The following is a 12,090-nucleotide window of genomic DNA, read 5'->3' as shown; positions in this document are numbered from 1 at the left end:
TCCTCTATACACTTAAACTTCATGTAGTTTTGTTCACTGTTGAGTAAGAAAACAATGATATATTGCACTTTGAACAGCCGTGGATGATTGACTGGTCTGGTCGTTCCTTTTCCTCCCTGACAGAAAGAGCTGGGCAGTACAGAATGTCCCAGGATGTGTGCCTACAAACTGGTCACGGTCAAGTTCAAGTGGTGGGGCCTGCAGACCAAGGTGGAGAACTTCATCCACAAGGTCAGGACACACAGAAACATCACCGTCACATATGATCAGGGATGGGACCATATGAAAATGTCACATCACGATGATTGTGACAAAAGAATTATCGAGATAATTGAGATAATCAAAATCCATTATCCTGGGGCGGAACATTTGCCAAAAAAAAGAGCAGATCTACAAGCTCACAGGGCTTGTTGATCGTCTATTTTTTTTGGCAAAGACATTTGATAGAGAGTGGGGAAAAAAAGACTGTATCAAGTACGTATATTATAAGTACCTTTTACAAATTATAGAGGTTAAATGGTACCGGATATGCAGCTCGGCAAATAAAAGGTGAATTGATCCCAGTGCATGACGAAAGACGATATCACGATAAATTAAATCTCCACGATACGATTATCGTATCGAGTGTTTTTTATCACGATGAACGATAATATCTCTTATCGTTCCCATCCCTACATATGATACCACGAGGCTCATACTAGTCCAGAATGCGCTGGAGCAAAAGTTTCGCATCTTTCGAGTTTAGGACTGGAACCTGTTAGTAACGTGGATTTCATGGATTCAAGTTCTCAGTCACCCCGACTGATTTCAGTCATTTAGAAGTCAGCATAATTGTCTTCTACAGAAGCATGCTATGCATCGAAAATAGGACACTACATTACAAGCTACAAGCTTAACAACACGTCCTGCTGCGATGTGTTGTGAGCTTGTAGGTATTCTATTTTCGGCTATTCGTTATTTTAAGATTAAAAAGCATTCAAAGTGGTCAAACTAGCAATAGACTGCTGTGTGGGTGGGTGGGTGTGGGTGTGTGGATCCTTCTATGAATCCATGGGATTTGCTGGACAGAGGTGCTCTGTATCAGTGTTGTTTTTGACAGCAAATTCTGATTTAGTTTTAGTCATAGTCTTTTGAATAAAATGTAACTTGGTTTTAGTCAATTTAGTTAATTTATTCACCTGAAAAGTTTTAGTTTTAGTCTAATTTTAGTCGACCAAATATCATACGTTTTTAGGCGACTAAATCTACAGTTGATTCAGTCAACTAAAATGTATTTTGGCAGGCCTTGATGGCATCATAATGACTGATTTTACACTTGGTTGTGTTGAGTCACATAAAATGACTCTTCTCCTCTAGTCCCTCCCTAACGTTTTAGTCAATATATTTAGTCTTAGTTTTAGTCATCACAGCTTAGTTTTTGTTTAGTTTTTGTCAGTGGAAAAAAAAGCAGTCAACAAACATTTTTCGTCATAGTTTTAGTCGATGAAATCAACACTGCTGTATTCAAGCTTGATGTGGTCTCGAATTGCAGTACTTTCTTTGGTTTACTCCTCTCTCACTCTGCTGCTGCTTCACGTTGTTCTGTTCACCGTTGGTCTGTCTGTCATTCAGCAAGAGAAGAGGATCTTCACCAACTTCCACCGCCAGCTCTTCTGCTGGATCGACAGCTGGGTGGAGCTGACCATGGAGGACATCAGGCGGATGGAGGCCGAGACGCAGCGAGAGCTGGAGGAGGTCAGTATGTCAGAGTGGCACGTCCCAGAACAACCACAACAATAAACCCATTTAGGCCTAGAGTTATTTCATGCTTTAAAGGTGATACACCATGCATTTAAAACGTATTTGTCATATTGTTTATGTCCCAAAAAAACGTTTTTCAAAAGGTTTGAGGCTAAATTACGACTCCTGAATAGAGAGCCTCTCTCATTTTTGAATGGCTCTCAGAGCATTTCAGCTGCAGTACCACCTTTGGCCTGAACTGCGCCACCCCCCCCCAAAAATCTTTTTGAAAAAAAAATGTATTTTTTTGATTTTTTTGATTTTTTTCTTTTTGATGACATCACAATCGGCAGATGACGTCACAATCGGCAGCAAATCTGGATAGCCTGTTTTGAGAACCCGTGGGATACTTTTAACCTTTGCCTTCTCAAAACCAGAGAAAGACACAACGGTCAGAAATGGGACTTTGTGAGGATAGAAGGTGCTAGTGGGACCCCAAAAAAAGGTTTTAAAATAGGAAAAGTGAAATTTCATGGTGTATCACCTTGAACTATTGAAAAATAGCAGATACAAGCTCACAGCGCTGCGAGCTTGTAGATCTGCTATTTTTGAAAATCATGAACATTTTTAAAAATCTTTGAATGTCTCGTTTTTAGAGTGAACATTTGTAACTCAAATATTTGCTTCTGGAGGGGGTCCCTGATACAAAATATTTTGAGACGGGGGTCGACGGCCAACTACATAAAATACAATTCTAGGGGTCCTTGACATGAAAGAGTTTGAGAACCACTAACGTACAGTAGACATGTGTTTTTCAAAAAATCTTAGAAGGATTTAGAATTGGGTCAAAATCGGGTCAAAATTCAAATGTTCATGATTTTTCAAAAATAGAGATTAGAGATTAGAGATTTTTTAACAGTTAAAGCATTAAATAACTGGTCTAAACGGGATAACCCAGCACATACTGTATCGACCTTCCATCTGTTCTTACTGCACCAATACAAAGAGTTTTGTCAAACAACTGTTTGCTTTGCTAGCTAGCTATAATGTGTAGGAGTAGTTAATGTTGATTATCTTTATTATTACAATTAAAACAGCACTTTGATAAATTAGCGTTGTGTGCTCGTCTCCCCCTGACCCTGACTGTTCGCTAACTTCAACATAATATCTAATAATAGCTACGAGATAATATTAACCGACCAAAAATCTGACCAGATGGGGGCTTATTGTCTCCTAGCAACACAACAGTGTTTGGATGAAACGGTCATCTATACAAAAAACACACGTCAAGCTTAATTTGTGATCTCTTAACTTTGACCAGCGATTGAATTTACCAGCAAAAATGAGGTCATGATGATACAAGTAAGTCTGTTGACGATATTGAGGCCTAACTAGTTATGTAGAGCAGCCTCTTAAAAGAATATTCAGTCAGTGGTTAAAAGTTCCTCTAACTTTAAATGTTTGCTCTTGCCGCTGTCGCTCCTTTTGCTTTTTTTTTTTTTTTTTTGCGTTGCTTTTTTTAAACAATCAAATTAAAATCATAGGGTTTTATTTTTATGTCCAAATGTAATAATGATTCCCGCATTTGCTGATCTTGGGCAGCTAATCAACATTGATCTCTATTAGCAAATTACGTTACGTTCTTAATCTTTTGTCCTCTGTGGCGTCCTGAGTGGAAACCGTGTGGGATGTCAGAGAGAGAGGAGAAGTGCACGGCAGGATATTACATTTTGAGAGCTCTGACATTTTGGCTGGTGGCCTTTTTTCAGTTAACTGTTCTGCTGCCGTTGACAAGAGGACTGTCAATCTTACTGTATATACAGTAAAGGTATTATTACTTACTGTACGTCGCTCCGCACCCGCCCGCATCGGTAATGTCCGTGATTTGTTTACAACGCACATCGGGCGTGCACGCAAAGTGAACGTCCTCCATAGTAAATCCATTGAAAGGCCCATAAAGAGACTTCATTTACTCAAAAGAGACATTCTTATACAGAGGATGGTCTCCATACTGTACACAAATAGACTCGGGCTGGGCGCAGACATGTTTCTCTTCTGGGCTCACACTGTCATGTGACTAGATGACGTAATCGTTGCCGTCAAGTGATAATCCAAAAAAACAAAAACAACCCCCTTCCGGCCCTTCAAAATAATAGCGGCGGCCTACGGAGGAAACGGCGCGGCACCAAGGCACCAAGCAAACTTCAGATTAAAAGGCAGTAATTGTGTTAACCTTCTTGTTTCAGGAATAAGCTGTTAAAGGTTTTGTTGAAGGGTTAGTTAACTAGCTCTTATGTTCTGCGTGATTCGTTCAATAACAAGGGGTCCCTCCAGCTCTTAACCCATCTAGACCAGTGGTTCTCAACCTGTGGGTCGGGACCCCCGGGGGGGGGTCCCCAAATTATTTTGGGGGGGTCCCCAGATGATTAACTTAAAGTAAAACATAGTTTTCTTACTCGACAGTAAACAAACCAACATGAAGTTTAATTGTATGGAGGGTATCTGCACATTTCTAAAGTGACAATTTAAGGACTTGTTAATATATCTTAAATTACAAATCATACAAATATTAGAGGCTGAAATTGTGAAAATAGCAGATCTACATGCTCACAACGTTGTGAGCATGTAGATCGGCTATTTTCACAATAGAACCGTGTTATCCACGAGTTTCCAACGTCCCATCGTGCATTGCGCAGAAGGTATCTGGCATTTCCGGTGTCGCAGCCGAGTGTGATCTACAAGCTCACAGCGGTTGCAACTGCGACGCAAGCTTGTATGTCTGCTGTTAACCGGACGTCTCCCACAGATAATTCTACCGTAAATTCTTGCGGAATCAGGTGGATACAACTTGTAACTCTTAGTGCTTGTCAGGGTGGGGGGGTCCCCAGTTAAAATATGATTATTTTGGGGGTCGCGGCCTGAAAAGGTTGAGGACCACTGATCTAGACCTGAGGCCCATTCTACAAATGCCTTCTAAAATCCGTAGCTCTAAAACGGGGTTTCCCAAAGTGGGTGCTGTGGCACCCTAGGGTGCCCTGATGCCAGTCCAGGGGTGCCTCAGAATACCCTGATAATATTTGAAATGCGTCAATATCACTTGAGTTTAACCTCTTGTCTTAGACCCTCTATGATAAGTAAAACAGACACGATTTGCACTGTACTTGATGAGTTATTTTTCCATCTACCTAAAAACTCTTCACCAAAAAAGCAGATCTGCAAGCTCACAACAACGCTTCACATTGTGACGCGGTTTGAGCTTGTAGATGGGCTATTTTTTGGTGAACCTGCCCCCCCAGAATAGGGATGCTGGGGTTCAAGTGGTTGAACGTCAAGTATAAAGTTATTTTCAATCTGTTTAATGGAAACCGATATTTCCCTGTGACATATCGTATCTCAGGTGAAAAGATGCATATTAAGTAATATGATATACAGTAAGATTCAAAAAAATTAACAGTGTAATTCAGGGGTGCCGTGCAAGAAAAGGTTAATTACTAGGGTGCCGGTTCTGACAGTAAACTGTGACCTACGGTCGCAATAAAATAAAATACCAATGCATGTATTGGTGTTTTATCATGTTTGAAACTGCATCCATATTTTCTCTAATGGCTCTAATTGTGACCCCCCCATGTGTCGGCTACTAACATTGCTGACCACTAAGCGCTATTTATTGTATGTTGGTGGAATAGTTAATTCCTGTCATTTGTTGCTTGCCCGCTCCAGCTAGGCTTCATCATCTCCCCATTTAACAACATCAACCCTTTGAACATACATGGGCTCTGCCAGGTTTATACCGGAATACTGATATATTATTGATTTCAGCTGTTACAATTCCAAACGTGACCTGCTTTAGTTCCGTCAGTCTATATTAGTAGCTTAATGACTAGTATAGTAGTATTAAAATCTCTTTTTTCATGTCCAATGTATTTGTATTTAGGTTCATAAAGTTAACATGAGTATATAACTAAATTAGTTTGAAATTAAATCAAAAAGTGTACAGAAAGAGTTAAAATGGCCACACCCACCAGTTCATTAAGTATGCCTGGTTGTCATGGTGGGTGGTGACCCAGCTGAAGTTAGCCACACCCACGGTGAATGGTAATAGGGGAGGGGATGATTATATGATGTCATTTTATCTGTGTTTTTGGACCGGCACTTTGGACCCACAAGATGTCAGCCTCCAGGAAGAAACCCCAAATACAAAGGGGATACATAATTGCTCATAACAACCACACCAGGGGGTCTAATGAAGTACTGTCAACCTCCTAGACACATGAAAACCAGAAAAAGTACAAAACTATGGCACCGCCTCTTTAACAAAGTACTGTATATATCCACAACTTTCCAACATCCCATCATGCATTGTGCAGAAGGTGTGCGGCAGCTTCCGGCGCTGCAGCCGAGTGTGATCTACAAGCTCACAACGGTTGCATCTGCGACGCGATGTGAGCTTGTATGTCTGCCGTTAACCGGAAGTGTCCCGCAGATAATGCTACAGTAAATTCTGGCGGAAACAGGTGGATACAGAAGGATTTAACCCAAAATAAAAAACAAAACCTTTTGTAACACTTCCTCAGCTGTGTTATTAATTTGACCTTACGCCTAATCACCTTAATCTTGCCCATCCTGAATATTAAACAATATTTCCGGCGGGGAAACCTGGTAACTTCACCCCTCCGTTCTGTGATTTTGCATCCAGATGCGTAAGAAGGGCTCTGTACGAGGCACCAAGGCTGCAGAAGAGTAGCTGGGCCAGGTGTAGGGAGGCTGTGTAAGTCTGAACTGCTCAGAGGCTCAATGGCTGCTTTTTAGGGGGCCATCGTTGCTTCCGCGACCTGGCGTTTTGTCAACGAACCCCTAAGCACAACGGTGGGGGCCAGGGGTGGGCAAGAAGGTAGGGAGCGTTTCGTTGTGTTCACTTGGACCGCGCGGAGGTGCCGAAAGTCGTGGGGGCCAAGATTTACTATACTGTCCATGACGGCACATAACTCGGTAACAGCGCCGAGCCGTCTCATGCGACCGTCGCAACGCTCGACACGGTGACTCGCTCCCTACCGTCTCGTCGTCATTACCGAAAACAAGCGCTCCTTTCCCGCGCTCCCACCGTTGTGCTTAGGTTCGTTGGCAAAAACGCGCACGCGTTGCTTCCGTCTCGTGGATTCTTCCTCATCTCTCTCTCTCTCTCGGTCCTCTTGTGTTTCTGCATGGCTATGCTGCTTACACGCCATACCGTGGTGGTGAGAAAGGGGGGTTTGTGGTCACTGTTTTTGAGTGTATGTGTGTGTGGAATGTGTGTGTGTGTGCACATTTAACTCCATAGTTCAGTCTGAATTAGTTAATCAATAACACCAGATCTCAGAGAAATATGAAGAAGCATTTGCCAGGTTGTTAAGTGTTTTTTGCTGACCTAGTCAAATGCTCCCTGCCGTGTGTGTGTGTGAGTGCAGTGCAGTGCGTGCTTGCTTGCGCGCCTTCTCATTCTATTTGTGTGTATCCAGACATCTGTGCAGACTTTTTCTCAGAATCGCTGTGAGCTCTCGTTTCTTCTTTTTTAAGAAGACTACGAGGTGGCGGTCAGTCAAAAGACATCCAAAAGAAAAGCCTACGCAAGCCCTGCACCTTGAACAGTCCAGAGAATCACCATAGAAAACACATTAAAAACACTCCTCTGGCACAGCCACAGAGCTCTCATTTCTTGTGCATCACATTCTCTGTAAGGCCACTGGGTTCCCTTTTGGCCGTAGCTCTAAATATCAGCCAGAGAGAGCAGCTATTTGGCCGTACAAGGAGAAAAAGGGGAGGAATCCATCCAGGGCTGGACTGGCCAAAGTAGTGGGCCAGGATCAAACATTCCTGGCCCACTACCAACATGGAGCGTTTTGTGCTTCGCCTCCCCAACACTTCGCCCCCCAAACCCTGCATGTGTTTCCCATTTTCCCCCTGGAGCACGTAAACAGGCGGGAGCATCAAAGAGATGCTGCGGTTTGTTGCGATGAGCGCCGAGCGCCTCGGCCTGAGGCTCCGCGCCGGGGAGGTCAGCCCAGTCGCACTCGGCCTACTATATAAGACCGAAGAATCCCGGGACGGCAGGCAATATACCAGGGGTTTTCAAAGTGGGTGACGGGGCACCCTGGGGTGCCGTGAGATAATTTGATAATATTTGGAATTTATTTGGACACTTGAAAAAAATATTTTGTATCATTTTAAACTCGAAGTACAAAGTTATTTTCAGTCAGTTCTAACCAAAATGGCTGTTATCTCAACGTTTTCCTCGCAACATAATCACCAAAATATCGTCACTGTCGGGCAGAAACCTTGTATCTCCAAGTTTCAAATGTGTACGTCTTTTGGTAAAGCAAAGCCCTGCTTCATCATACAAGACTGTCGCACAAAACGAGTGAAAACAGCCGATCTACAAGCACACAACGCCTCAATGCGAGGCGTTGTGTGCTTGTAGATCGGCTGTTTTCACTAGTTTAGGTACATTTTATAGATGATGAATACAAAACAAACGGTTTTGGACATACAAGGTTTCTACCCGACAACGACGATATGCTATAAATATAAGGTGCTGGGTGTGAAAAATATAATGTAGGGGTGCCTCGGATTAAAAAAATATTTATGGGGTGCCCTGAGTCAAAAAAAAAAAAAAAAAAAAGGGAACCCCTGAGCTATACGACCCGACCGCCACCACCCCCCCAAATCCGGTGGGTTTCTCTATTTAAAATCACAAACCTCACGAACGTCCCTCTCCACCTTAGAAAACTGAACCCGAGGAGATGGGGTTTGTTTTAGTTTTAGAGCTTAAGTCTGCGAAGACTGAGATGTGGTCGGGGCCTCCTCAGCTGACATCGCCTTCGTTCGTAGGATCCTTGAGGGTTCATGTGTGATGGTGAGATTGCACCTGGACCAGGGTGAGTAATAATGCCTTGAGTTGTATACTTGGTTGCGTGCGGGTGTTTTGCGGTACTAAAAACGGCGGATCTACAAGGTCACACACAAAGCGTCGCGGAGAAACACCCGCGTGCAACGAAGTATGAAAAAAGAAATCGAGGCTTAGGAGACGCCGCGTCCTGCTAGAGACTACGCACTAACAGTTCTGTCTGCTTCTGTGCTAACATCGACTGGGTGGAGGTGGAGGCGGGGTGAGGGGATGGAGGAGGAGTTGGGGGTGGGGGTGGGGGGGTGGGGGGCTTCAAGATGGCTCCCTCTCCCCTCCTCATTAACATACAAATGGAATTCTGCAGTTGAAAAGGAGCCTGTGTGCTGTGTTTGAGAGGGACGGAGGAGGAGGGAGGGGAGAATGGATGGAGGAGAGGGTGGTTAGGAGGACGAGTCCTCGCACCGTTTCATCAGATCTGTCTTATCCCTCTGTTTAGGGGCCACCCGTTTGCCTGAACCGTTCCATTAAGCCGTTCAGAACGGGGTGGTACACATTATTGCGTGTTATTATTTTTATGCTTTAACTATTGGAAAAATAGCAGATATACAAGCTCACAGCGCGGCACCGAGTGCCGCGCTGCGAGCTTGTAGATCTGCATTTTTTGAAAAAATCGTGAACATTTGAATTTTGACCCCGATTCTATAAGTGTCTTTTGAATCCTTCTAAGGTTTTTTTTGTGTGAAAAACCTATGTTTCTATGTCAGCAATCTGGCCAGCCATCGTCAAAGAAAGTCCTTTTCAGTTAACTGGAGCTCAGTTAGTCTGTTCTTGAGAGACTACTATGTCAGTGGTTCTCAAACCTTTTCATGTGAAGGACCCCCAAAATGATATATATTTGGCCAACGGACCCCCATCTCAAAATATTTAGTTCCAGGGAACGCCCCCCCAGAAGCTAAATTTGAGTTACAAACGTTCGCTTTAAAAATACATATGTTCAAAGATTTGCACACATTTTCACGACTTTTAAAAAAAATAGCAGATCTACAAGCTCACAGCCGCGCTGTGAGCTTGTATATCTGCTATTTTTCAATAGTTAAAGCATTCAATAATCCCAGGCCTAAAAGGCTTAAGGTGTTTCGGCTATCAGATTCAGCCGCTAATTGTCTTTCTAAAGCCATCAGCCTCGGGGGTGGTGGAATCTGAAAGTGATGCTTTTATCTACCCCCGAAAACAAACAAAGGGGCTCAATAACTCTGATAATGGGAAAAAAAGAGAAAAAAAATCATATAGATTTGGGTTATTTTCTTTTTATATTAGCTGTGAATTAGATTTGAACGACGAATGTAAACTCTGCTCCCCATTCATTCACAGTCGCAGCAACCGTTTTTTGTGCAGAATTCCACTTGTTGACGCATGCATCGCACACCAACCTGCCCTCACTTGTTTAGCAGTAGCACAGCGAGCGCTAATGGCTTGTTTATTTGCCTCTTCTTGTTCCCCCTCCTCCTCCCTCCCCTCACAGCTTCGCCAACAGGGCCAAGTACGAGGAACCACCGCCGCCGCCGATGAGTGACCGCCGAAAACGGGACATGGATTTTAAAATAGAAAAACGACGAAAACTACAAACCGTGATGATGACAACCGCGATGATGAAGACTGCGATGATGAAGAAGAGGGGATGCTGCTCCCTAGGGTGCCACCTTCCTCCTTCAACCTTTAACCAATTCAGGCCATAATGACGGAGGGGAGAGGGTTCTGTTACCGATTATCGATCAGTAGAAGAACGGATCCCCCGCCCTGCTGCACCCAATCATAGACATTCTATCCACAGAGGAATTGATTTCTTTTTTTTTTTTTTTCTAGAACACGACCCGATCTTTTAGCTGATAAAAGGCTCCCCTTAATTTTGATGTTCTTCTTCTGGGGGCTGTGGGGGAGGAGTGTCCAAACTATCGGCTATTTATTGCCTTGTTGTTTTTTTTGGCAAAACCTCAGCCCTCTCTGGATCGGTATGAAGAGGAGGAGCTACTACTTCTTCCGATATACAGTATATCATAGAGATGAATATTTCATGAAGCAATCTAAATTGGCGCGATTTTTCCACAACCAACGGCAGGTGTCGGTCGGACCAAGTACTTTGTCATGGGTCATTCTGAGAGGACACACTTTCCTCCATAAGTCCATGTTGGCCATAATTTTGATTTACGATGTTTTATTATTTTTCTCCTTTTTTGTGTTTAAATGTCGTCTCTGAAACATTCCTCTCAAGGCGGTGACCTCCCTGACCCCCCCCCCCTCCCCCTCCCCCCCTCTCTCTCTCTCTCTCTCTCTCTCTCCCTCTCTCTCTCTCCCCAACACCTTTTGTCTCCTCCTGTCTTTTTTAGCTGTACTGTACATACTGTTAGCTCAACGGTTTTCATTTCCCTGGCACACATCTCTCTCTCTCTCTCTGTGTTTGCTCATATTCCTGTCCCTTCCTGCCGCAACCTTCATTAAGAGATTACTAACACCCCATCGTACCTCCTCCAAACCCACCCCTCCCTCCCCACTCCGTGTCTTATTAACACCGACAATCTTGTCCGAACAGGTATTCACTCTCCTCCCGCAAACCTTCTAGATTGAACACACGCACACACATGACGCATAGTGCACACGTACTGTAGGCGCAAACACCAGTGAATTCGTGCATACATGAACACGCACGCACGCATGCACACGCACGCACGCACGCAGGCACGCACACACACACACACACACACACACACACACACACACACACACACAGGTGTGGATGCTTTTGCAGTGACTGATCCTCTTGAAGGCTTGAGCTGGGCAGATCCGTGCAGGCTCGGTTCAGCCGAAGGAAGTTACTTTGGAAGTGTTTACCACCGCACTTGTCATCTTCTTTTTCTTCCCCCAAACACTCCCCATTACACACACACACACACACACACACACACACACACACACACACACACACACACACACACACACACACACACACCCATAACACACACACACAAGTTCTTGCCGCCCCTAACGGATGTCCCCGGAGAAAAACCGCACTGAAAAACAGCCACAGATGGTGCTACGCCCCTCCAGCCTCTTGTCATGAGCTCCATACCCCACCACCCTTCCCCACCTCACCCATCCCACCCATCCCATCCCATCCCATCCCACCCCCAGAGGCTATGCCTTACTTCACCGGTTCTCTGAGGTTCAGTGTCTGTACACGTGTGTGTTTGTGTATTTTGCTGTTGCTTAAGTCCCTTTCCTTAGCAGAGCTGACAGGTAGACACCGTTGTCTACCGGACCGCCCTCCCTCGCGTACGTATGTGTGTCGCACGCTGGGTCTGTTTACAGAGATGTTGCAGCCTTACCTTACCCCCCCCTTATTGCACCCAGTCAACACCAGCACCACATGCTGCTTGCTCACCTTCCTTTGGCTGGACCCTTTCTGTTCTGCTCTAAGCACACTGTACCTCCGCAGC

General features: G+C 44.4%; 1 protein-coding gene across 1 annotated transcript in view; it reads left to right on the top strand.

Moving 5' to 3' along the window:
* LOC308296068 (phosphatidylinositol transfer protein beta isoform-like) overlaps positions 1 to 11,311 on the top strand; it is a 59,311-nt gene extending 48,000 nt beyond the window's left edge. Inside the window, exons 8-10 of the mRNA XM_080739185.1 lie at positions 124 to 231; positions 1,612 to 1,734; positions 10,122 to 11,311. Of these exons, the coding sequence (XP_080595311.1) occupies positions 124 to 231; positions 1,612 to 1,734; positions 10,122 to 10,172 (282 nt within the window). The 3' untranslated portion in view covers positions 10,173 to 11,311. The remainder of the gene's footprint in view (positions 1 to 123; positions 232 to 1,611; positions 1,735 to 10,121) is intronic.
* Positions 11,312 to 12,090: the final 779 nt, after the last annotated feature.

Source organism: Nannobrachium achirus (genome assembly GCF_963921795.1).
Source record: "Nannobrachium achirus genome assembly, chromosome: 12".
Lineage (NCBI taxonomy): Eukaryota > Metazoa > Chordata > Actinopteri > Myctophiformes > Myctophidae > Nannobrachium > Nannobrachium achirus.
This window is presented reverse-complemented; position numbering and strand designations above follow the sequence as displayed.